This window comes from Cricetulus griseus, chromosome 3, assembly GCF_003668045.3.
Source record: "Cricetulus griseus strain 17A/GY chromosome 3, alternate assembly CriGri-PICRH-1.0, whole genome shotgun sequence".
NCBI classification, from domain to species: Eukaryota; Metazoa; Chordata; class Mammalia; order Rodentia; family Cricetidae; genus Cricetulus; species Cricetulus griseus.
The window spans coordinates 273701454-273725706 of NC_048596.1; the positions used below are offsets into that span (position 1 = coordinate 273701454).

Sequence of the window (24253 nt, forward strand, 5' to 3'; positions counted from 1 at the left end):
GGGATTTAGCTGTTGAGCTTTTTGCTGACATTTCTTATCAAGCTGAAGAAGTTTCTCTTTCAAAAAGAGAAGTTACTTTGTCTTTTGTGAAGGAGAGGTGAATTTTTTGAAAACTTGTGATTTTTCTTTGGGCTTTCTGAAGTTGTGAAGAGCTTACAAACTTCCACTTTCAGATATTCATGGCTCTAGGGCCATGGGGATGCAGCTGCTGCCAATACATAGTCTGCCATATCTCAGTGTGCTGCAGGGGGTGCAGTTGGAGCCAAAGCAAATACAGGACACATAGCCCTAAGAATCAACAGCACATGGCAGCGCAGGGCCCAGCTAAGCCGTGCAATCCAGATTCCTGTCACCTTAGAGTCCTTAACCTGTATCAACTGTGATGCTTCCAATGGATTTCTGAAGACTGCTGGACACCTCAGCTGATCCTGCCCTCCATCTTGGAAATGACCCAGAGGCCCCATGAGGATGACCTGAGTAGAAATGCCTCACAAGGCTAGGGCCAGCCCACTGCCCTTCAGAGCATGTTGTCTGACATGCTCACTCCTGCATCCAATGCCACCATGGAGAGAAATGAAGCCAGAAGTGCACAGGCCTCTCTGGGGTTGTGGCCTGGCCAATCATACTGTTGAGCTGACAGACTGAACTGAATTGCTCAGGTTTGGTCTACAACTAGAGCTGTCCAATGACTAAAAGGAGTCCCCGAGCAAGAGTGGATTTCCTCTGGAGAGATATCAGAATTAGAAGGCAGGACCAAATCCCAAGCCAGTCATAGCAACTTACCTCGGATTTTGTTTTACCACTGTGCAGGTAATGAGGTATGGGGCTGGGAACACACTGGGTAGTTAACACACTCTACCACTAAGTTACATGCCCACTACCTCAGAATTTCAATGTCCAGACCTGTGTGATGACATTTACCTAGAATGTCAGCACTTGGGAAGGCTGAGCAGAACTGTCACAAAGCTGAGCCCACCCTGGGTCAGACAGCAGGACTGTCTCAAAAAATGCCAAGTACTGGGAGTTGGAAGGAGGATTTGGATTTCATTCTCAGCCACACAGTCAATCTGAGGCCAGCATGGGCTACAGGAATTCACCTCAGAAGGCCACAAGAATTTACATGTCAGGACTACAGGAATTCACCTCAGAAGGCCACAAGAATCTACATGTCAGGACCACTAAAGGATGTCTCTCCTCATGTCTCTATCTTGCCATTAGAATCCAACTCACGGGGGGGGGGGGGGGGGGGGGGGGGGGGGGGGGCAGTTGTTTCTGGTCAGTCCAGAGCAGAGCACCATGTCTTCTGTGACCCACCCCCAGCTACTCCTCCCCACAGAAGAACACACAAACACCAGAGGCAGCTTGGGCAGCACTTGTATACATCATACATTTATTAGTGAATATCCCTCTGAAATCAGCAACAATATTAAAAAAAATAATGATTGCACTACTTGGTCAAGCAGAACTAGCAACTTTCATTTTAAAAAAAGTACAAATCTGTTAAAAATTTCAATCCGTATACACATATATAATACAACATACTAGTTATGTTAAATGCTACAAACCAATGTGAGTCCAACGGGATGGAAAAAACCACACATTTAAGCTTTAAGAACCATTTTCTCTATATATTAGCATTTTCTCAAATACATACATGGGAAAAATGAGGTAACTGTAAGATGTGCAAGGAACAGGGCCCCCAAATCACATGTGTTTATATATATATATATATGTGTGTGTAATTATATATATATATGTGTGTATATATATATAAAAACCTTTCTAACAGAACACAGGCGCTGGGCCCAGCAATGCTGGGGGAGGTGCCCACTGTCATGCCTAGGCCAGAAGTTGGTAAATAAAGAGTAAACAATGCCGAGCCCCCACCACAGGAAATCATTGGTGACATGGCATCTACAGCAAGGTCGGCAAATCACAAACACCCCAAGTAATTTTTTGATAAATCTTTCTTAAATGATTTAAAAAAAAAAAAAAAAAAAAAAAAAAAAAAGAAAAAGGTATATTCCCCCATAGCTGCTTGTTGGAATTGTCACTGCAGCCAACACAATCCATGAGCCAATTTTGTTGCCCCAGGAACCACAAGGGCTTGAAAACCTTTTGTTGGGGTGAGGAAGGGACCAGGGTTGGATTAAGGTGGTTCTCTGTGTAAAACACGTGGATTTTCAACACTGCTATAAATATAGAAACATCACCTGGAGTTATATACAGTAAGACTTTGGGTTCTTGTGGGGTGGGACCAGGCCGATGGGCCTCCTGGCAGGCTGGGGTGGGAGGCAGGGAGCCAGGGCTGCTGCAGGGGAACGAGGGTGGTTGGAGCATCCCTGAGGCAGCAGGCGCCTATGGCTGCCTGCTAGGATGTGCCGGCCCCACACGCGGTTCGTTCACTGGGCAGCAACCCCAGATGGGGAAAGGAAAGGAGTAGGACCTGAAAGGAGGGTAGGGAACTCAGCCTCCTCCAGACCTTGGAGGGCAGGGATCAGGCTGGGAGGGGCCCCCAGGTGGAGGTTCACACCCTCCCTGATCTCTGTCCTCAGGGGATTCCTAGGAGGAGACTCAACCAGGCAGGTGGGAGACAGCCCCTGGCTGGAGGAAAGTCCCTGAAAAGCAAACGGTCCCGGTAGGCTCTAGGGACATGTGCAGTACAGTGCATGGCAGTTATCAGCTGAGCACAGACCCCCAATCTGCCCTGTGACTCCCAGCCGCCCAGTGCAGTCCCAGCCGCACACTCATATGGAGGCCTGGTGCGGCACAACCTGACCCTTCTCTGCCCCCTGGGCATTTGGTCCTGGTTGGTCCCTAATGCCCTCACCCCACTCCTATTAAACCAAAAAAGAAGGGGGAACAAAACAAAACAAAACCCCAAAACAAAAAAAAAAAAAAAAAACAAAAAACCCCAGAAAAAACAAAAAACAAAACAAAACCAAAACCCAAAAAACAAACAAACCAAAAAACCCCACTAAACACCTCTAAATATCCACACCCCCTGCACGCAATTCTGGGCCAAATGAATAAACAAAAACTGCTGTTCCTCACATTCATGCAAAACGACAGGGGGAGAAGATGGAGCGTGGGTCTGACGTCGTAGCTGGTGGAGGGGCAGCCACCAGGAACAAAAGGACATGCCCAGATCGTGGCTTGACTCCTGCAGAATGTGTGTCCAGCTTGGAGCCCCCATCCCATTTTCTCAAAGAGCCTGGCAGGGATGCCCTCCAGCCTGGGGGTGAGCTGGAATGCTGTACCTGGGGGTGAGGGTCCTGGGGAGTCAGACCCATCTGCACAGCAGTGAAGGCAGAGCCGACGGCCTAAGTCTGTCTGGAGTCGAACAGGACTCAGACCTGGGACTTAGGCTTTCTGCCCACAGACCTGGCAGTACCACCTGTGCAGGGAACACTTCACTTCAGTGCAGGAGACCAGCTGACCCAGGGTGGCTACTCCTTTGCCCATTTTGGGGCGGGAACCACACCAGCCACCACACGTGGGGATGGACTCCTGCCTCCCAGAGCCAGCAGGAAGAAGGGCCCAAGGACAAACTAAGAGGCACACTGAGTTGGGGACACTCAGGCAGCTCCATGGCGGGCGGGCGGGCGGGCGGCCGGGCAGGCAGGCAGTTTGGGGAAGGAGTCTTTGGAGCTTGGCAAACGCAGGGGCTTATTGCAGGGGCTTCTCCAGGGCTGACCCTGGCACCAGCTCTGGAGTTGCAGGTGGGAATGCTGAGACAGGCCTGGGCCCCACCCTTACAGTTCTCCCTGGGCCACTCCCTGCCTCCCCCCACCCGTTTCCAGAGCTTTGGGCAGGGTGGCTGCGGAGCCTCACTCAGCCTCCCTGGGCACCTCGGAGGCATCGGCTCGGCAAATGGGACAGGTCCGGTTGGCCTGGGAGGAACAGCCACATATCAGACCTCACTCTTACCTGACCTCCCTGCTCCCACCTATTTGACTTGGATAGACTCCCCATACCTGTGCACTGGGGCTTCCCGGGAGTTGGTTTAGGCCACCTTACCTTCAACCACTTGTCAACACACTTGGCATGGAACTCGTGGTTGCAGGGGAGGACTCGGAGCAGCTGCCGCACCTCAAAGTCACTGAAGCAGACCACACACCTGAAGAGGAACACAGTGTCACGCCCACACCGACAGCTGAGTACCCTCCCAGGGGTCTCGGTGCAACACTCACAGAGTCTGCTCAGACTGATGGCTGTCAGGGTTAAAGCGGTACGACGGCAGCTGCTCTATGTCTGCTTTGGTGAGGCCTCGGGGCTTGGCATCTCCCAGCCGCTCAGCCAGGTTCAGGAGGGCCTAGAGCCAGGCAAGGGAGGTCAGCAGCACCTAGAGCTGGCGGCCTCCCGTCTCCACCTCCCATCACAGGCATCACAGACCTCATAGTTCTCCATCTCCACGTCATCCACATCCAGACCCAGGCTGATGGTGGGGCCCATGGTCGTCGGAGACATTGGCAGCATTGAACTGGAGGAGCCAGAGTGCGGGTCAGCAGGGGGAGGCTGGACAGAGCGCCCACCCTCCACCCCTGCATGCAAACAGCACAGAGCTCTGCAGTTTCAAATCAGGCCCCTGGTGTTTGTTCAAGCACACCAGAAGAAAGGCAGGGACAACTGCTGTGTGTGGTGTGGGCTACCAGAGCTGGGGCGGTCCCTAGAAAACAAGGCCCAACGGCTCTAAGGAAGTTACGCTGGCACTTACAGGAAGTAGGGGAGGAAGCTTGGGTAATAAGATGGAGGGGGCGGTGGCGGGGCCGGCGGCAGCGGCTGTTGTAGACGGTATCTTTGTGTGCTCAGTCTTCTTGGCATCATGTGGGAGTAGGGCTGCAAACACAGCAGGTGTGGTGGGTCAATGGGCAGGCCTGTCTGCCGGCTGCCCTAGGCTTGCTACGGGGACAGGGGTGGCACTTACCACACCAAAGGACAGCTCCTGGTGCAGCGGATCATGGGGCAGGTAATGAAGGGGCATCGAGGGTGACAAGGCTGGGCCAGTGGCAGAGGTGGAGTAAGTGAAGCTACCTAAGGGGTGCTGGTCCCCTCGAAGGTCCATATCGTTATCCAGCCGCTGCAGGGACTGGAAGAGGAAGGGATGGGTCAGCCAGCTGCTCACCACAAAGTCCTGGCCTTCCCTGCTCTGCCCTCCCCCTCAGCTCCCCAAACTCACCATTCGTGGGTGCTGGCTCTGCAGTGACACAAACTGCCCAAGTGGTGCCATGTGGGTGGGCTGGGGTGGCGGGGCCGGCGGCGGGGGGTGAAGAAGGTAGTGGTCACTGGAGAGGAGGTGGGGGTAGGTGTGATAGGGCACAGGAAGCTGCTGCATGGTGCATGCCTGGATCAGCTGCAGAGAGACGGCACAGAGCTGGGCTTGTGTGCTGTGCTATGGAGGCCAGGGCACACCACACAGATGAAGGCTCTTACTGTACACACAGAGCCAGGAGCTACGGCAGCTCTGCAAGTCCCTCCCTTGTCCTAGGCCGCCAACACAGGGTGCCACACCACAGCCTCCACTGCAGTGCGGCTGCCAATGCACAGAATAACCCCTGACCTCTAAACTGCCTCATACCTCTGTGGGAGCGCACACGCGCGCACACACACACACACACACACACACACACACACACACACACACACACACACACACACACACGTGTCCTTTGCCGAGAAGGGTCATGGCTAGCAGGCTAAGTCAGTATACTGTCAGCCTGCACGGGCACGGGCACTTTGCTCAGCTGCTAAGGGTGCCCATGATCACACCTGCTGGGACGGGCAGGGGGAGAAAGCACTCACTCACCGGAGGTGGGAGGCAGCAGAGGGGGTAGTGCTGCCCACTGAACATCACAGAGCATGCCGGGAGCTGCTGGGTGCTGCAGCCAGGGATGGGTTGGCTGGCAGGCAAGGGGAACCCTTGGGTGGTCACGGTGGTGACTGTGTAGGACAGAGGGACAGGCCCCTGGTGCACCTGTGGAGAGAGCACCAGGGAACTGTAGGAGGCCAGGCAATGTGGTGCATGTCTTTAATTCCAGCACACAGGAGGCAGAAGAGGCAGTCCAATCTCTGGGACATGAGGCCAGCCTGGTCTACATAGGGAGTTTCATGCTAGCCAGGGTTACATAGTGAGACCGGGTCTCAAAACATAAAGTCCTGTTGGTAGCAAGGCGGTGGTTGTGCACATCCTTAATCCCAGCACTGGGGAGGGAGAGGAGGGAGAGGCAGAGGCAGGAGGATCTTTGTGAGTTCAAGGCCAGCCTGATCTACAGAGCAAGTTCCAAAAATAGGCTCTAAAGCTACAGAGAAGCTGTGTCTCAAAAAACAGAAAACAAGAGTCCTGTTGGGCAGAACTCATGTCCTAATGAATCCTTTATAATAGGCATCCCAGGGAAGACCCTCCCTCTCTGGGACCTGGTGTCATCCCCCCCCCCCCCATCACGGGACTAACATGCAAGAGAGAATCAGCTTTGCTTCTTAGACTACTTGATAGAAGCTGGGGTGGGGGTGGGTTAAGAGTTGTCCTACCTACCTGTTCGTGGAGATCAACCATGAACGGGCTCTGCTGGGCAACTGGGTGCAGCATTCGTGGGCTCCTGCCGGCAGGAGCTGAGGCTCGGTGCTCCTCTACAGAGAGGTGTGGCGGTCGGGGCAGCAGCTGCTGGGAGGGGAAGTGCTCATCCCGGGCAGGTGGGCTGGCCAGGGGCCCCTCGTGGCCAAGGCTGTACCACACAGAGGAGCCCCAACACTCATTTATAATGCAGGGAGGGAAGCCAGGGTCATAACCCACACTAGGAAGCCAAGATAGCTCTGGGGCCTGGGGCCCTTTGCCCCCAATCCAAGCCAAGATGGCTGCCCTTGAACTAGGGATGGAGACTTCCTCCTACCTTCCCCAGAGCTGGCCTGGACTGCTGCTAGATCTTGTAGAGAATCGCCAGTGACCCACAGGGGCAGAGGGTGGCCACTTAGTCACCGCCAGAGCCCATGGTCTCATCAGGGAGGCAGGGAGGCAGAGGAGCTGGGCCGGGGCTCACAACCCTAGGAAGCAAGCAGAGGATGACATCAGAGTGATAGAAAGATCCAGTTGCTTGTACAGTTAGGAATGGTAAGACTGATAAAACCTGGACAGGTCCTCCTCTGGAGCCTGGGGTCCAATGTTGACAGGCTAGACTTAGCTGGATCAAATCTCAGAACATGGGTAAATTCAGAGAAAGCACCGGTACGCTTCTGGGCCAGCTGGCTGCAAAGAGGCTCAAGCTGGAGGAAGCTCCCTTAAGCCTGGGGCTACATCTTGGCCTCCAGGCAGATGGGGCTCTTGGGAGCTCCAGGTTCTCTTTTAATGTGGCTTGTTGAAGAGGAACTCCAAAGAGGCCTGGACTCACTCTCAAGTGCTAGGTAAGATTGTCTGAGCCATTCCCTGAATTCCCACCCTTGGAAACTTTTGTTCTAAGGTCAGACACCATCCTCTCTCCTTAGCCCTTCACCCTGGTGCACACTCAGCTGTGATACCACCCATTAATTAAGGAAAGCTCTTAGCAGGCTCCGCAGAAGAGGCTCCGTGCCTTAGGTCCCATATACGTGTTGAAACTAGGAAATAGGGCAACTTCAAGCCTGTCTCTACACCTTGCTGCTGACAGTGAAGGCCACCTCAAGGCTTCAGGGGGCCCAGGAAAGAAACCTGTCACTGGCAGCATGCTGGGCCTGGCAGCAGCCATGTCCTTGCTCTGGGACCCAATGTGGGAAGCAGAGCCTTTTGAAAAGGATGAATCTGAGAAAGACGAGTGGGAACGGGCCAGGGCCGGGGCTCCAACCTAGGCTTTCACTCCGAACTTGAGTCAGGAGGAAGCCTTGGCAAGGGACACTGTGAACCCCATGAGGCCCCGAGACACTATCACACTCAGCCAGCCCCCTGCCATCACTGCCACAAGGTGGCCTTTCCACTCTTTCTCAACCAACAAACCTATGCAAATCTAATGTCCAGTTCCAAATGTTGCTACCTGCTGACAGAGCAAAGCAGTAAGGCCATTTAAGCACCTCAGTCATTCCAGTGAACATCAGAAGAACCATTTCCTTTACCCAGGACTCTCCAAGTTTGGGTCCCAATTCTCCAAGTCTCAACAGGAGAGTGCCTTCTCCACATTATCCAAGGGTACCTGGCCAAAGCCACAGCTGGAATTCACTTCTGTTCTGGCACTCAGCAGGGGAGGGATTCTCTGAATAAAGCCCATCATGGAGGTGTATAAAAGCACACAGTCTGGTAATGATGACAGGGTGTTGCCAGTGAGTCAAGATTGGGAGATTATAAATTACTCCCCACAAATCTTAGTCTCTAACTGAGGCTAAAAAGGGAGGGGACACTTGTCCTCCTCAGTCAGAAAACCGGTCTTCTCTCTGCACCTGGCCATCGTTGATGACTGGCTTTGTGAACCCTGGCTGGGGCCAAATGCAGATGCTCAGACACATAGCTCCTCACTTCCCGACTCCACGCCAGTCCCACACAAGCGCCAGGAGTAACCCACCCCTCAAATACGTGCAACAGGAATCCTGGCCCACCCCAAACCAAGAGACAGGGGAATCAGTGAGGGATGGTGCTGACAGCCACAGCACCACCCCAACAACACCCCCAACTTCTTGCCAGGGTGGGTCTTAGGCCCATGGCCTCTGGACCCTGAACAACAGACTCCTCCACTGTAAAAATGGGAACACCCTAAGAATGATCTCCCAGCGAACCAGCAAGGGCCACTCAAAAGTTAACAGAAGACTCAATCCTTAAAGGGAATGGCAGCTGAAGGGTGAACATCGTTACTGGAAAGTAAGATATCCTGCACTTCAATCCTGACAGACACAAGGTCCCTACCCTAGGTGCTGAAGGACTAGAGGCATGCTGTCCTAGCTGTGTACCCCGGCAGGGAAAGATGATTCTGTAACTTACCAGGAACAAAAGTGGTCAAGAGGGGACACGCCCATTTCAGTTACTGAAGCCCCAAGGAGTTGCTCTAGACCACGGGGAAGGGAATTAATTGGTCCTGGCTGGTGCCCTACACCCACACTCCCCAAGTCCCATCCTCTCATGATGACAGCGGTCAGAGGAAAAACCACATACTCCTTCTAGAGGACACGCTGAATCTCTTTTTACTACCAATGAGTAGCTGTGCTGGACACGAGCTCGAGACACAATCAAGGTCAACCAGCAACACTACTTTACCACACCTCTTCACTGTACTCTCTCCCCTAAGTCCGATCCTGCCCCCAAGAGTCCACAACCCTGTCAGGCAGGTACAGTGTCCCAAGCACACATCTGACCCTGGCGTGGAGTCTGTTTGCAAAAAGAGACGTTCGTTCTCTTCTTGAAGACCAGCAAAGTTAGACTCCAAGACCGAGAGCAAGCTTAGGCGGGAAAACAACCTCCCCCCTCCCTACTTGCTCGTCCAACTCCCGTCTAAACGGGAGCTTCCCAACTCGCAGTTAAGTCAGCAGAGGCAGTTGACGGTGGGACCACCGCACGTTGGCCAGTGTAGGCTCCCTGGGTGACCTTGGTTAAAGAACTCCTTTAGTTTTCGCTATGCCTCAGTTGCAACAAATTAAAACCGGGATTGAAATCTCCTCAGGGCGCCCCTAAAAAGCCAGATACCAGAAACCAGGTGTTCACATTCGTGGGGGAGGAAAACAAAGTCCCCAGGATCAGGCTCCTTCTTTAAGCAGGCCAGACGCAGGCAGTGGGGTTCCAGCAGTCTTCCAAAGCCACCCCTCCCTGGGGACAGGGCCCAAGCTCGCACACCTGTCCCAGGAGGGCCCCCGCTGACCCCTCTGACTCCGTGGTGCCGCACTCGGAGGAACACCGAGGGACGAGGCCGGGCCGCAGCGCAAGGGCTAGAGCGCTGTGGCTTTAAGAACCGAGGATCCGGGACCATGTGCTCGGCGTGAGACAAAAGCAACAACAAAGGAAGTGGCGGCTGCAGGGGGAGGGGGTGGCTCCTTCCCTCCGCCGCGGCGCCCAGCTCCGCACGGGGCTGGCCCGGCCGAGCCTAGGCGGCCCCAGGCCCGGGGGCCTCACGGCCGTCGCCCCCACCCCGGCAGCCCACGATCGACGCCCACGGAGCCGGCAAACCACAGCGAGTCCCCGAGGGACCCGCGGTTCCGGGGTGCGGGTCCGAAGACGGGGGCCGGGCCCGACTCACCGGCAGCCGCCCGACAACACGCGGGCTCCTTTGTTCGCGGGGCGGTCGGGGTGCGGATGCCGGGGCGCTGACTCCTTCCCGAGCCTGCTCTGCGGTCTTCCGCCTCCCCGGCCGGCCGGGACCCGAGCGGAGGGCGGCGCAGGACGCAGCTGTGCGATCCGGCGGGCTGGCCCTTTAAGAACTGTCCGCGGCGGCCGGATGGAACCAGCCCCACGTTTGATTCACAACATTCGCAGCGGCGGGGACGCGCAGCGCGGGAGGCAGCTCGCGGGGGCGCGCCGGGACGCTCCGGCAAACAGCGGCCGGGGGAGCCGGCACCCGCCCGCCCCGCCCCGCGGGCTCCGCCCCGCCCCCTCCGGGCCCGCCCCGCCGCCGGCCCGCCCCGCCCGCCGGGCCCGCCCCTCCACGCCGCGCCGGCCAATCGCCTTCTGCGGGCGGCACGTGACTAACGGGCCGCCATCTTGAAAGCCAGGTTAAAAAAGGCTGCTCGCCCCCACCTCCTACTTCAGAGCCCCCTCAGCCGGGCCGCGGCGGGGGACCGGGCGGCCCGAGTGCGGGGCCTCGGCGCGCACGGACGCGTCACGGTTACCTTCTGGGGCCGCGGCCTTGACGGACGCGTAGCCGAGATGAGAGGACCGCCCTCGGCCCGGCCGGCACGCTTCCCGGAGGTGACGTCACTACCCCGTTCAAACCCCGCAGGCCGGCGATGACCTCATAGCCCGCCCGCCGCGCCCCGGTCTCTCCTGCTCTCGGTTCCGTTACGCGGCGCCTTTAAAAAGCTGCGACAGCCCAGACGGCCCCACAGGCCAATGACTGGCGACCCATGCAAACGACCTAACGTCTCCGGGGCAGGGGGATTGGCCCTGCGCATGCTGACGTCACAGAAACATTTCTCCGCCCCGCCCCCAGCGCGCCCGGCGGGGGGGGGGGCTGTGGGAAGAGCTGGCTCCGCCAAGCCCAGGAAGTTTCTGCGCTTTGGTTTCCCAACGCTTCCGACACCTGGGAGTCGAGGAAGTAAGGCACCAGGGCCGCCTCCAGGCCAGCCGCGGCTACCAAGACCTTGTCTTCACACACCCAATGAACAGCCGGGGCGAGCGAGCGAGAGAGCGAGCCACAGAGAACCGAGAGGCCGATCCAGGCAGAAGCTGAGCCTCCCAAGCAAACACAGTGGGCCTCGGTGTCTGCACAACACCAGAATGACCTAAAGCGCTCCTGCCTACTAGGATGGCCGGGAGTAACTGGACTCCAAGGCCCACCGGCCCAGAGCAAGATGTCAGCACAAAACGGCAACACTGGTTAACTCTATGTGGCCGCCGCATACAGGCTCCAGTACACTCTGTACATTGGATATATCCCATAACCTCAAAGTATTTAAAAAATGAAACCAACTTGCTGAGTAAGATATAACAGTATTATCATTTCAACTGGATATTGTATCTGCATATAGTATTTCTGAAAGGATACAGGAATTATCGGGGTGTACCTGTTCGGGAGGGCAATTTTAATTTTCTTTGTATTTACTTAGTTTTTAGACAGTCTCTTATATCTCAACCTACCCTCAAATTCCTGACCCTCTCGCCTCTACCTCCCAAGTGCTGGAATTACAGGCATACACTGCTAATCCTGGTTTAGGTTTTCAAATTTTTGTAACTGTATATTTGCTTTAAAAGATTCTAGACAGAGCCAAATCGGTGGTGGTGCATGCCTTTACTCCCAGCACTTGGAAGGCAGAGGCAGTTAGAGGCCAGCCTGGTCTACGGATTGAGTCCCAGGACAGCTAGGGCTACACAGAGAAATCCTGTCTCAAAATACAAATTTCAGTACAACTTACTGAAAAATTTGCTGAAAACCATAAAATATATCTTAGGTCATTTGGGGGGGGGGCAGGTTTGAGATAAGGTCTCTCTGTGTAACATCCCTGGCTCACTCTGTAGACCAGGCTGGCTTTGAACTCAGAGATCCTCCTGACTCTGCCTCCTGAGTGCTGGGATTCAAGCCATGTGCCACCACTGCTTGGCTTTTTTTTGGGGGGGGGGTCTTGGGTCTATTTTTAAAGGATTTTATTTGTATGTGAGTGTATGTCTATGCACCCTATGCAGGCACTGCCTGTAGAGTCCAGGAGAGGTCTTGGACCTCTTGGAACTGGAGTTACAGACAGTTGTGAGTCAACTGATGTGGGTGCTGGGAATTGAACCCTGGTCCTCTGGAAGAGCAGCAAGTGCTCTTAACTGCTCAGCTACCTCTCTAGTCCTTTATAAGCCCAATTTTCAAGCATTAAAACTTTAATTCCTGTAGGAAAAGCAGCCAATAGAAAGGATCCAGAAGGACACGGGGAACAATCTTTGGCTCAGAATGTCCTTTAGACCAACCAATTGCACTGTGGGTGTACAGTTAGCAACCAGATGACAAGGTGGCACCTGGGGGCAATTTGCAGATCTCTAAGCAACAGGCGATCAAGTTAGTGATGCAGTGGCACAGGTGTGACTTGGAAGCCACTGTCTACAAATGTGTGGGGACTCAGGTGTGGACAGTACAATGATGCTCTTTGTTCCTGATCCATTCTTCCTTCATCAGTCACAAGCAACTAGAAAATCCTTCCCATGTTCAAAGATACTTACACTGTACTCCTGCCTGCTGCTTCTAAGGAGTCAGCAGTGGCTTCTTACTGCCACCAAGTATACACTGGCCTTGGAGGTGCACTTAGTAACTTCACCCTATCAATCTTTTGGGCTAAACCGTTTTTAATCCCTTCCTGCACCATGATGGTGTTCCTTCTGGCCAGCTGTGCCTGGCCCCCTTCTGTTGAAGTTACCTTTTCTTTTCTATAAATCAATTCTTCCCTGCTTTTCAACGCCCCACTTCCACCTCCTCTTACAGAGGGCTGAGCTGACAAAGCCCTGTCATAGTTACTGTCTCATTCAATAATCCGATCCTGGCTGAAGGCCTTCCTCATTTTAAGGGCACTGAAACCCAGCCTTTACAAGGGATATGGCGGCACAGGGCCGACCCTGCCTCGATGTATGGCTGAGGGTGTGAGGGCCACAGAATGAGGTGACTTGCCCAAGCAGACATTACAGCTTTCTTCCCTCAGAAAACCAACCTCCAAAGACAGAGATAATGCTTGCCTGACAAGTTTGAGAACCTGAGTTCAATCCCCACAACACATATAAAAAGAACATGGAGACAGGTGGATGCCTGGGGCTTGCTGGCCAGCCAGCCAGCCAAGACTAGTTGGTTCGCTCCAAAGACTGTCTTTTGAAAGGATGGACAGTGACTAAGGAATGACATCCTGGGTTGAACTCATGCCTTCACACACCAGCTCACATGTGCACTTATGAAACTGCGCACACGAGCACACATACACACACCCTAACTCACAATCCAGTTAAGGGCTTTTAAACCCAAGTCTGGCCCATGTATCACGTTCTCTGCCTAATGTGTCTTCAACATCCCCTACCCACGTCTGGCAGATTCTCTGTCAAGCTCTAGACACAGCCAGACAGCTCCCTTGTGCCTTTCCTAGCCTGTTAGGTTTGTTCTGGCTTCCCAGACCCAACAGAACCATGCTCACGCTGCGGGTGGGGCTATCTCCATCTCAATTCTGCAGGGTCCAGACTCATCTGGGACCTGGCTCCCACTGGGCCACAAATGCCCAAAAATACTATGGGTGGTCCCTACTTGGCCAGGCAATCCCTTTCCCACCTTTCCCCATACAGGCCCCTCATGGATCTCCTCAGTCTGGGCCTGGCCCTGGAGGCCCACAGTCACACCCTCCCCAGAACAGAAGATGCCCAAACCACCTCCAAACCTGAAGATCTTTCCTGGTCACAAGCAAAACTGTATGGACAGAAGGGAGGAGAGTTTTACCAAGTTTCCTCAATTTTCACCAGAAGCCAGCAATCTGGACTGTTCTTCAGAATCCTGTGCTTTGGGATCCCAGTGTGGCCCTCTGTGCACCTCCCTGTCATCACAGCTCATCCCCTGTGGGGTGTGGCCCTCACACCTATTGTGTGCCCCTTATGACAGCCTACCCTAGTAGTCAGGTGCTGTTTACTCTCAGAGACAGGAAGTAACTGCCCTCACCACAGAGCCCAGAAGGGTGGCCCAGTGCTTTGCAGGAAGCTGCCTCAGCTCCAGCAAGCGCTAAGCGGCTCTGTACACAGTCCTCAGTGGCTCACCCTAAGAGACGAATGCCAGTGTTTGCCCCACTTCACAGAAGAGGCAACTGAGGTGAAAGATGGTCCTTACACATCCCTGAGACTTCGAAATGATCAAAAGCACAGATGTTCCCGGGGCAAAAGAAGACCACTGAGAGGCTCAGGGCCCAGCAGGTGGCTTGAGGTAGCAGATAAGAGCTGGACATCGCAGCAGGGTTCAAGGGCAAAGCCCTTGCTGCGACATTCCACCCTCCTCCTCAGGCCTCTTCTGCACATGAGAGGACACTAGTGAGCTGAAGCAGGAAGAAGGTGCCAGCCAGGGTTCCCACCTACTGTGAGAGCCTGAAGACTGGCTGCCTCCCTCCTCTTGAGTGAGGAAGTATTCCATCCTTTTCTTCCTTGGCCCCTCAAATCTTCCTCTGTAGAGGCAGGACACAACAACCTTCCCAAAACTAAGGAAACATGCAATTGGGACCTTGGGACACACGGCACACTTCAGCCCCCTTGGGACTCAGACCTCTCAAAATACCACCAAGCCTCAGACTAGAGCCCAGAGCCTACTGTACCAGGGAGAGTGGGCAGGCCCTACTCTACATCCTCTCTGCTTTGGACAAGGGTGAACCCCAAGCCTTGCCTCTCCAAATAACCGATCATTTGTGCAGATGGGCAGGGAGCAGAGAGTGGCTCCGTGCAGATGTGCTCTGGGTTTGGTGCTCATGACAGCAGCACTCTGGTCCAGCTCAGAGACACTGGGTGAGCTGTCTTCATCCATAAAACGGGGCCAGTGACGGCACTGCTGAGGCCCTGTTCACCTACGGAACATAACTAAGACAGGACACACTGATGGTTGCATGCAGGCTGCTCTGGCTCTCAGGGGCTCTGTGACCTTGAGGGCTTCCCTAACTTCCCTGAGGCTGTCTGTCCAGAGGTTAACACTGGAAGAGGGGACTTGTCCTTACCTCCCTAGGTGGGTCTTAATGGGTATGCCACCGGTGTCTGTGTGTGTGTCTGTGTGTGTGTGTGTGTGTGTGTGTGTGTGTGTGTGTGTGTGTGCAGTGGGATGGTGAACCCTGGCTGTATGCTGGGGGGCTTTGTACTCATTCACCCCTCCCTACACGGCACGCACCTCACCGCTCGGTCTGCAGTCGGATAGGAGAGCATTACACCACTGAGAGGAAAACTCGGGGCTACAGGAGTGCAGTGCCTGTAAGGACCAATACCCCACTTCCTCAATTTTACGTCGCCCCCGCCCCCATTCCTTTCCTCTCTGGCCCCAGCTTCACTCAAGCCTAGGGGGGCGCAGACAGGAATCGCCTTGCGACTGGGCAAATGCAAACCGACTCTCGACCCCTGGGGTTTCGGGCACCACAGATGCAGTGATGGCCCCGGGTCAGCGCTGTTTCCTGGACCTCCAGCCACTCTGGCTGCCAAAGGGTGAAATGTTAGGGACCCATACGGGGCCACAGGACACAGGATCCTCGCTGGAGCCCCACCAGCCGAGCGTAGAGCTCGCAGAAACTCGTCCAACCGGGCGCCCCAGCACTGGGACCGAGCGGATCGGCCGCAGCGACGATTGGGGCCGGCGCGGCCTCACCGAAGCGCCCGCACCTCCCGCCGCGTCCACAGCGGCCCGCGCCCGGGCGTTACCTGGGACCACGGCTGGGCTCCACCCCCACTAGGCGGCGGCGCGTTGCTCCCGGAGAAGCCCGGTCCCGCTCAGGCTGCGGCTCGGAAGCCGCCGGCCGCGGCCCTCCCCCTGCGCCCGCAGTGGACCCTGCTCGTCGCCTCCCCCTCCCTAGAGCTCTCGATGGGCTTGTCGGGCCGTACCATCGCGGACAGGGGGAATAGGGATGGAGCTCCTGAAAACGCTTCTTTCCTGGGCTCGCCGCGATCTGAATGTCACCCCCGCCTCACTGCAGGCGATGGGCTCGTCGGCCCATACCATCGCGGCTAGGGGGAGGACCTGGGCGGGGCGTCCGGACACGCCCCCTTGGTGAACTCCCCGCTTGGTGTGCGCAAAGGGCTGGTCGGGCCTCACCAACGCGGAGCGGGGGAGGACGGGACCGAGGAATCTGGACACGCCCCCTCTGCGCGGGCGAAAAGCCCGAGCTGAACGTCGGCTCCCCCTGCGCACAATGGGCCTGTCGGACCGCACCATCGCGGATGTGGGGGGAGAAGTGCGGGAGAAGCGCCTCGCGCTCGGTGCCTTTGTGTCCCGGCATGAGAGCGGCCTCTATTTCCTCTTCTGTAAAACAAGTTAAATAGGACGCTGTGGTCTTTTAAGGACACTTCACAGAACACAGACGCCAGATACGACAGGACGCGGTAGATCCTGCCCGGGCCATTTTTTTAGCCACTCGGGAAGCGGGTCGGTGAGGACTACAACTCCCAACGGGCCATGCGGCAGAGCATGCCGGAAGTTGTAGTTCTTGCCGCCCTGGCCCTAGGGGTCGCCCGGTCAGACTTGGTTGGCTGCTTTGTGCAGTCCGTTGCCCTCCGGGTTAGCTGGGCCTTTAAAGCCTCCTTTGTTGGCTTCCTCCTGACAAGAGCTGTTTAAGGGGAATGTGTTCCCTGGGCGTTCCCGGGGTCTGAGGCCAGGAGTGGGTTGGAAAGCTGATTCTGGGGGTGACGTGTTCCTGGTCTGGTATCCTCAACTCCACAGGCACCGAAGGAACTTTGTACCTGCAAAGGGCTACGATCTAGGAGGATGGGGCATGGAGGCCTGCACACATTCCACCAAGGAGCCTCTGTCAGCCGTGGCTCTAGGGGTCATCCCTGAGGCAGTGCTGAGAGGACGAAAGGCTACAGTCTTTCAAGTCTTTCAAATCTAGGGACAAGCTGCCCCTAGATTTCAACCTTGACCAGTTTCTGGGCACAGAGGGTGCAACAGAACAGAGACCACGGGAAGCTTTTCTGATTTTGTTTTGTTTTGAGACAGGGTCTTCTCTGTCCTGGAGCTCGCAGGGTAGACCAGGTTGACCTCGAACTCACAGATACCCGTCTACCTGTGCCTCCTCCTCAGTGCTGGGATTAAAGGTGTGCTCCGTGATGCCCAGTGATTTTGTTTTTCAAAGCAAACGCTAACGCGGTGGCTACGAATGACCTAGGTGTATCCTCGTTAGCCGTGTGAAGAACACTGCTCTGTGACTTTGTGTTTGGTGCTCTCAGACATTACAAGATTAGTCCCTACGACATTTCCATGAATTGGAGCCCATCCTTATGTGCAGTTCACAGGCCAGGCCTTGGGGGAGGACCTGAGAACCTAGGAGGTAACTTTCAGGAAGGCCTTAGGACCTGGTCATCGTTGACTCTTAACCCCACTTTCTACTTCCCAGTCCCTGAAACTGACATTGGACATGGATCATCCCAGCCCGGATCCCAGTGAAATTCTCAGGCTGCCCTGGTGGCAGATGGGAAGGATGCCATTGGCGTATCAGGTTTATGCAGATGTGTATGCAAAAGTCTAGCCTTTGTCCACCTTCTGACAGCCAGAGTAGTGACTCAGAGTTGCTGGCCCTGCCATAGAGCAAGGAATGAGTCCTAGGTCCACCCTGTTGGGTTGGGCACAGAGACCAGTCTGGTGTACTTGGACCCAAGGTCTAAGGCACAGCTGGAGCCTCTGGTGAGGTCACCTGCCTTTCCTCCCACCACCCAAGCCACCAGCCCAAGGTTAGTCCCTTTGATTCCCAGAGCAGAATTCACCAACTGTGGTCAGAGAATCAGGCAAAAAAATAGTTGCTCAGATACTGTAACCAAGCACATGTGACCCTTGACTGATAGTCTGGCCTTGGGTCTCATTTTTTTCCATCTGTAATAAAATAATGAGTTATCCTACAGTTGTGGAGAAGTGGTTACACTTGTAACAATAGCAAAACAAAGCTGCATACCACAACAAAGGCCAGTGTTCACTGAGACCTTGACACTGATGTCCTGTGCCACAGACTTTAAATGTGTGACATTCCCGTCGTCCATACCACCTGCCTAGGCAGGGGTCATACATCACCAGGTTATTTAACTTCCCCACCCAATGGACCCCAATGGTGCCCGATGTCAAGGCTGTCGCATGGAGTGACCCTGTCAGGAGTGTGCGGCCCTGCATAGCGTCCCCAGGAAGACCTCAGGGAGAAAACTCCTCCTGGGTGCTGAACCTTGTAGCCGCAGCGTAGCTCCAGAGCTGGTCTGTAGATTTTCATTGTGTAAACCAGACTGTAGTCAGGGATAACCTTGAACTCCAGATCCTCCTGTCTCTGTCTCCTGAATTCTAGGATTTCATCACTACTGGCTTAGCCATGTTTCTGTTTGGTCATTTGAGATGGTCTCACTATGTAGCCCTGGCTGGTTTGGAACTCTGAAGACCAGGTTAACCCAGGACTCATAGACATCCACCTGCCTCTGCTCCCCTCCTCTAATGCCAGGATGAAAAATGTGTGCACCATCACGCCTGGCCTTAGATGTTTTTAAATAAATGAATCCTGTTTTTATTTTTGTCTTGCCTACCTAGACTCTTAGAAACCTCTTTCATGGACTGCTTCGTTTACCCAGAACCTCAAGATATATATTGTAGACAAGAATCAATTATACATTCCCCTTCCCTCATCCAGGTATATAGTCTATATGTCTTTTTGTTTGTTTCTCAAGACAGGGTTTCTGTGTCTCAACCTGGCTATCCTGGAACTCACTATGTAGACCAGGCTTGCCCTGAACTCAGATCTGCCTGCTTCTTCCTCCCAAGTTCTAAGATTAAAGGCTGCATGCCAGCACAACCAGCTACATAGATTTTTTTTTTTTTTTTGGTTTTTCAAGACAGGGTTTGTCTGTGTAGCTTTGGAGCCTATCCTGGCACTGGCTCTGGAGACCAGGCTGGCCTCGAACTCACAGAGATCCGCCTGCCTCTGCCTCCCGAGTGCTGGGATTAAAGGCGCGTGCCACCAATGCCTGGCAGCTACATATATCTTAATAACTTGTTTTACATTTGGGAGGCTTTGGGGACTCAAACTACCCTGTCAAAATGTCCACCTACACTGAGCATATGACAGACATCATTGAATGTGAACCAGACATGGCTCTGCCTATGAGCAGCAGGTAACTGAACAGTAGTTACAGAGGAAAGCTCTGGTTCAGTCTGGGTGCCCAAGTGAGTGGCGGCAATGGGAAGTCCGCCAGGTCCTGCTCCAGCAGTATGTCTTAGTTCTTTACAGCTCAGATGTGCAGGTTGGAGGGCAACCGACAGGAGCTGGTTCCCTTCTTCCATGTGGCTCTGAGGATCAGATTCAGGTTGTCAGGCTTAGTGCAGACTCCTTTACCTGCTGAATCACCTTCCTGGCTCCATTTCTGCAGTGTTATCTCCTATAGCACCAAAGAATCCTATAAAGTGCCAGGCAGTGGTGGCGCACGCCTTTAATCCAAGCACTCAGGAGGCAGAGGCAGGTGGATCTCTGTGAGTTTTAGGCCAGCCTGGTCTACAAGAGTGAGTTCCAGGCCAGCCAGGGACACACAGAGAAACCCTGTCCCAAGAAACAAAACAACCAAACAACAAGAAGCATCCTATGAAGTTGGCATTGTGATTGATTTTGCTCCCAGTTTCACATAGGCTGGGCTAAGGGCCTCAGGAGAAGTAGCTTTCCCACAGGGTTAGCATTTGGGAGATGGCCAAACTGCAGTCAAGTTCTGTCCTCTTACCTCTTCCCTTGCATCTGGTGGAGTGTTGGAAGGACAGGGGACTTCTAACGTCTAAGGGGAATGTAGTCAGAGCAGAAACAAAATTGACAAAATCAAAGAAAAAGGCTTAGGTGACGAGTCCTATAGTGGATGAAGTGACGTCTGCCATGATGGCATCCAGGAGCGAACCCAAGGTCACAAAATATATTGTTTCGATTTCTTTCTCATTTGTTTGTTCTCAAGAAAGGGTCTGCCTCTGGAGCAATGGGATTAAAGGCTTGTGCCACCACGACTGGGTTTTTGTTTCCTAACTCTGCTTACCTTAGTCTAGGGTTATCTTGGTCATTTGCTCTGGTGGCATTAAAACAGCTGTGTGGTGCCCTAATCACTTTCTTACAGTTTAGACTCCAAACATGGAGGGAGAAATCTATCCTTTCAACCATTCCAAATAAAGCCTTTTATTTGAGACCAATCATTAGGTTTGTTCTCTCTCTCTCTCTCTCCTTTCTATGTAGCCCAGGCTGACCTTGAACTCATCATCCTGTCCCTCCTCCGGGCTGAGATTATAAACACAGGCCACCATGCCGGGCTTCTCATTGATCCTTATAACCAAACCTGTCCATTTACTGTGGCCCTAACTCTGACTGCCTAGACCTCAGTCACGTGCCCAGCATGGAGGGGAGGAGCCGCCATGGAGTGGGTGTTTCCTAAAGGAAACTAGAAGACCATCACCTGGACAAGGGCTCTTGGGCTATTTGGACATTGGTATCCATGGCTTGGGGGTGGTGAGGAATGCTTTGTGGACAGGAAGAAGCATAGAGGACCCCCAAGGGGAGTGATGAGGAGGCACAGGGGAGCATTTTTCATCCTGTGAGTCAGGTGGGCTCCCCTCAGCTACTCAGCTAAGGGAGGTAGGCGTGGCTTTAGGCTCCCTTCTGGGGATGGACATCCCAAACATGGTTCTTAATTCCCACTGCACCCAGCGTCTGTGAGACACAATGTAAAGCACACAGCAGGTGCTCAATAAATGCAGATTCTAGCTTCTCCCCAGAAGAGACATGAAGACAGCCTTCACCAGGACTTTGCCATTTGTGGATCGGGCGCTCTCAGAGGGTTTGCATTCAAAACCGGAACCTCAAAGGGGCACAGCAGTGTCTGAGGAAGTGGCATCTCCCCCAGGCCACTTGGCTTGGAGGAGGCACACAGGCTGGTGATCTGGTGTGCAGGCCCCTTCCCACTGTGTGGTAGGATAAAATGAACTTGGGACCAGTGCCCTTCTGAGGGGGCCACCATTGTAGGTGGGTGGAGCGCCTGGAAAAGTGTCCCTATCCTTTGATTTTCTTTTCTTTGTTTTTGTTTCTTTGAGATAACATCTTACTATGTCTGGTCTGGAACTTGTTATATAGACCAGCCTGGCCTGGAACTCACAGGAATCCAATGCCCCTGTCTTCTGAGAGCTGAGATTAAGAGCATAAGCCACTATGTCCAGTGTTGGTGCTGCCCTACAAAGGCCTGCTTTGTGGGGGCAGCTATCAGACTGCGAGGGCCTTCTTTGAGCCACAGGGTGCCCTCTTTATGCCAGCCTCAGGGGTTGGCCTGGAGGCCTGGTGCCTGATAGTTATTACAAATTCCCTCATCCCACCTAATCTCCCCACCCACCTTCTCCACAGGTCCCTGCCACTGAAGAACAGCCAGGAGAGGATGGCAGGTCCTGGCATGCCCTCTGACTATCATCACCTCCAGCTTGTAGCAGGACCCTGAGCTGGGCATCTCTGGTCGTGGGCCTGCCTGTCTCTCCAGTACTGCAGCCCTGGGGCCTTGACTGCTCCAGCTGTAGCCAGTACCTTCTGAGGAGGTGTGGTCTCTGCACAGTTAATGATTGCTCGGAGGAGGTGGAGATGGTGCCAAAGTCTGCGGCTGTGTGGCTGCTGTCTCCAGACCGTGCCCACCTGTGACTGGCGCACATCCCTACCTCTGTGCCCCTTCCAGGGCACCGGTGGGGGCCATCCAGTTCAGCTGCCTCGGGGGCTCTTAGCCAGGGGTAAGCTGGGGTCCTTCAGACTCAATCGCTGGCATCTGGGGTGAGCGGGGACACCAGTGGGCAGAGCCAGCTGTGGCACTAGCCACTTTACTGGGTTGGGCAGAGCGGGGCTTGAATTGGTGAGGCCACTTGTGAAGTCTGTTTCTTCTAGAATGTAGGGCTAAGACCTCTACTCCAGGCCGTGGCAGCCACCTGTTGTGCCTTCTCAAGTCACTGGGGGGTATTTGGAGCAGCCAAAGGGATCCTTCAAGGCTGAGGGAGGAGGGTCTCTCTAGGAAGTGACTTAACAGCCTCAACTGCTTTCTAGAAGGAGATGAGGAAGATGGTTGAGTCTGGCCCTGGGCCTGAGGGGGGAAGGCTGGCTCCACTCTGCTGGGCTCAGATCTTCATTCAGTTCCATTCAGACTGTGAGTGGGCCGCCGACTGCTTTGGGGCCTCAGTTCCTGCATCTGTAGAGTGGGTGCGGTACCGCTAGTAGTCCCATGAAGCAGGCAGGGAGGGGTATGGAGGCTGTCCCTCATAGACTCAGAGATCAAGTGCTGGGTCACCTCAGGAGCACTAACCATGCTGACCCTAACCCTAGCTCAGTCCTTGTCCTGGTCACAGGGTGGAGACTCAGCCAGGCCAGCCCTTGTTCAGACAGGACTCACTTGCTGGTTGGCTCGAGGCAGCATTTCATTTCGGAGATCTCCTGGTCAGCATAGGTCTTAGCCTGACGGTCGACTTGTTCCTCAGCAGGGGGACGGAAGCTGAGGGAGAGGGAGGCTTGCCTGGTGCTGAGGGGGAGGGACAGCCAGTGTGTGAAGTGCTGGAATCCAGGCCTGGGACCTGATCTGTACCTGTCTCCAGAAGACGAGGGGCGGGGGTATTGCCTCTGGCTACAGATGCCTCTGGTATCCCTGGGGGATGGAAGCTAAAATACCCCTGGCTCCCTGTCTTTGCTGCTGGACCACTTGGCAGGGCTGGTGGGATCAGGAGAGACCCCCATGGGATCAGCAGAGGGGCCCCTGGGTCCAGCCTTACCTGCAGCTGGTATTTAACCCCTTTTGTTCTTGGCTGTCCCTCCAAATTGCCAGTGTTTTTAGGATGACGCTTCCTGGGGAGCAGCTGTGGGAAGGAGTGAGAGAAAGCGGAAGTGAAAGAGAGAGAGCTGCAGGGGAGTGAGAGGAGTGGGGCGGCTGCGGGTGGCAGAGCCCACGGCTGGGCTTTTAGCAGAGGAGGGGCCCCCTTGCCCTGTGGCCCCCTCAGAAGTCCTGGGTAGTTCCTCAATCCTAGTGGATGGAATTCTAGAGGCGTTTGGTTTCCTGGAGTTTTAGGTGTGGCCGAAGCATGCTGAGCTGAGGGGAAGGAGCCCTTGCTGGTTAAGCCCAGCAGAGGACGGCCTGGCTCTGGGGGTTCACAGAATGACATTTCCTCAGATGCTTTACAGCATGAATAGAAGTCTATTTTTATTTTTAACTGACACAGAGTAATTGGACATATTGATGAACCATAGCAGAGCATTTCCACATCCATATTAATTAATGATTAGATCAGGATGTTTGGCCCATCTCTCACCCCAGACAGGTCTCACGTCTTTGTGCTGAGAGCGAGCAAATGCCTCGTCACTAGCTAATTTGAAATATGCAGTAACTTGTCCACCACAGCTACCCTGCTGCGGTAGAGAGCCTCCTGCTCAGCCCCAAATGAGCAGCATGGTACGGGAGCTTGGGAGCAAGGACCTGGGGCGAGTGGGGTCTACGTTTGTTCTCTTTCCTCCTCTCCCTATCTCCATCAATGCCCGTCTTCCTCCTCCCCCCCCTGCTTCTCTCTCTTTCACAGGCTCCTCCTTTGTAGCTCAGGCCTCCTGCCTCCTGGGTAATGGGATACTGGCTGTGCTCCAGGCCCAGCCTCCCATTGAGAAGCAAACTCTGTCAGGTGCGCAGCGACATCAGTGGGGTCTCACTTCACGCTCAAGTTTGGCTTGTGGTTCTCCATAAGAGAAAACAGGGGAGTTTCCCTAGCCCCAGTCCGTGGGCACCCCCCCCCACTTACATCCTGAACAAGTGTCCCCTGACTGGGGCTCAGAGGCACCATTTATGACCTCAGCCTTGAAGGGTAGACAGAATTTACACAATGTCGAGGAACACAGAAGGCCTTTGGGGCAGAGGAGACATGCAAATACAGGGTGAGGATGCAGGGTGTGGACTGTGGACAGGACACCCACAAGGGGCGGGGGA

At 54.5% G+C, this 24253-nt stretch overlaps 1 protein-coding gene across 8 annotated transcripts; it reads right to left on the minus strand.

The window, feature by feature from the left end:
* Nucleotides 1–1362: 1362 nt before the first annotated feature.
* On the minus strand, nucleotides 1363–16186 carry Rnf44 (ring finger protein 44). 8 transcript variants are annotated; one of them, XM_027409854.2, is made up of 11 exons: nucleotides 16163–16186; nucleotides 6888–7038; nucleotides 6533–6722; nucleotides 5807–5974; nucleotides 5180–5353; nucleotides 4928–5089; nucleotides 4718–4839; nucleotides 4396–4483; nucleotides 4194–4315; nucleotides 4021–4120; nucleotides 3831–3893 (listed from the first exon to the last, which is right to left on the minus strand). In XM_027409854.2, the coding sequence occupies exons 2-11, from the start codon at nucleotides 6992–6994 to the stop codon at nucleotides 3831–3833; spliced, it is 1296 nt and encodes a 431-aa protein (XP_027265655.1). In that variant the 5' UTR covers nucleotides 6995–7038; nucleotides 16163–16186. The 8 variants fall into 8 exon arrangements, with proteins under 8 accessions (XP_027265651.1, XP_027265655.1, XP_027265652.1 ...); XM_027409851.2 differs by lacking the exon at nucleotides 16163–16186 and adding an exon at nucleotides 15983–16131; XM_027409853.2 differs by lacking the exon at nucleotides 16163–16186 and adding an exon at nucleotides 10768–11781.
* Between the last annotated feature and the right edge of the window lie 8067 nt (nucleotides 16187–24253).

Coding starts and splice junctions, on each gene's coding strand:
- Rnf44 (XM_027409850.1), bottom strand. CDS start 6,994: ATGAGACCATGGGCTCTGGCGGTGACTAAGTGGCCACCCTCTGCCCCT. Junction 5,975..6,532: donor TGGTTGATCTCCACGAACAG/GTAGGTAGGACA, acceptor CTCTCTCCACAG/GTGCACCAGGGGCCTGTCCC. Junction 4,484..4,717: donor AGCTTCCTCCCCTACTTCCT/GTAAGTGCCAGC, acceptor TGGCTCCTCCAG/TTCAATGCTGCCAATGTCTC.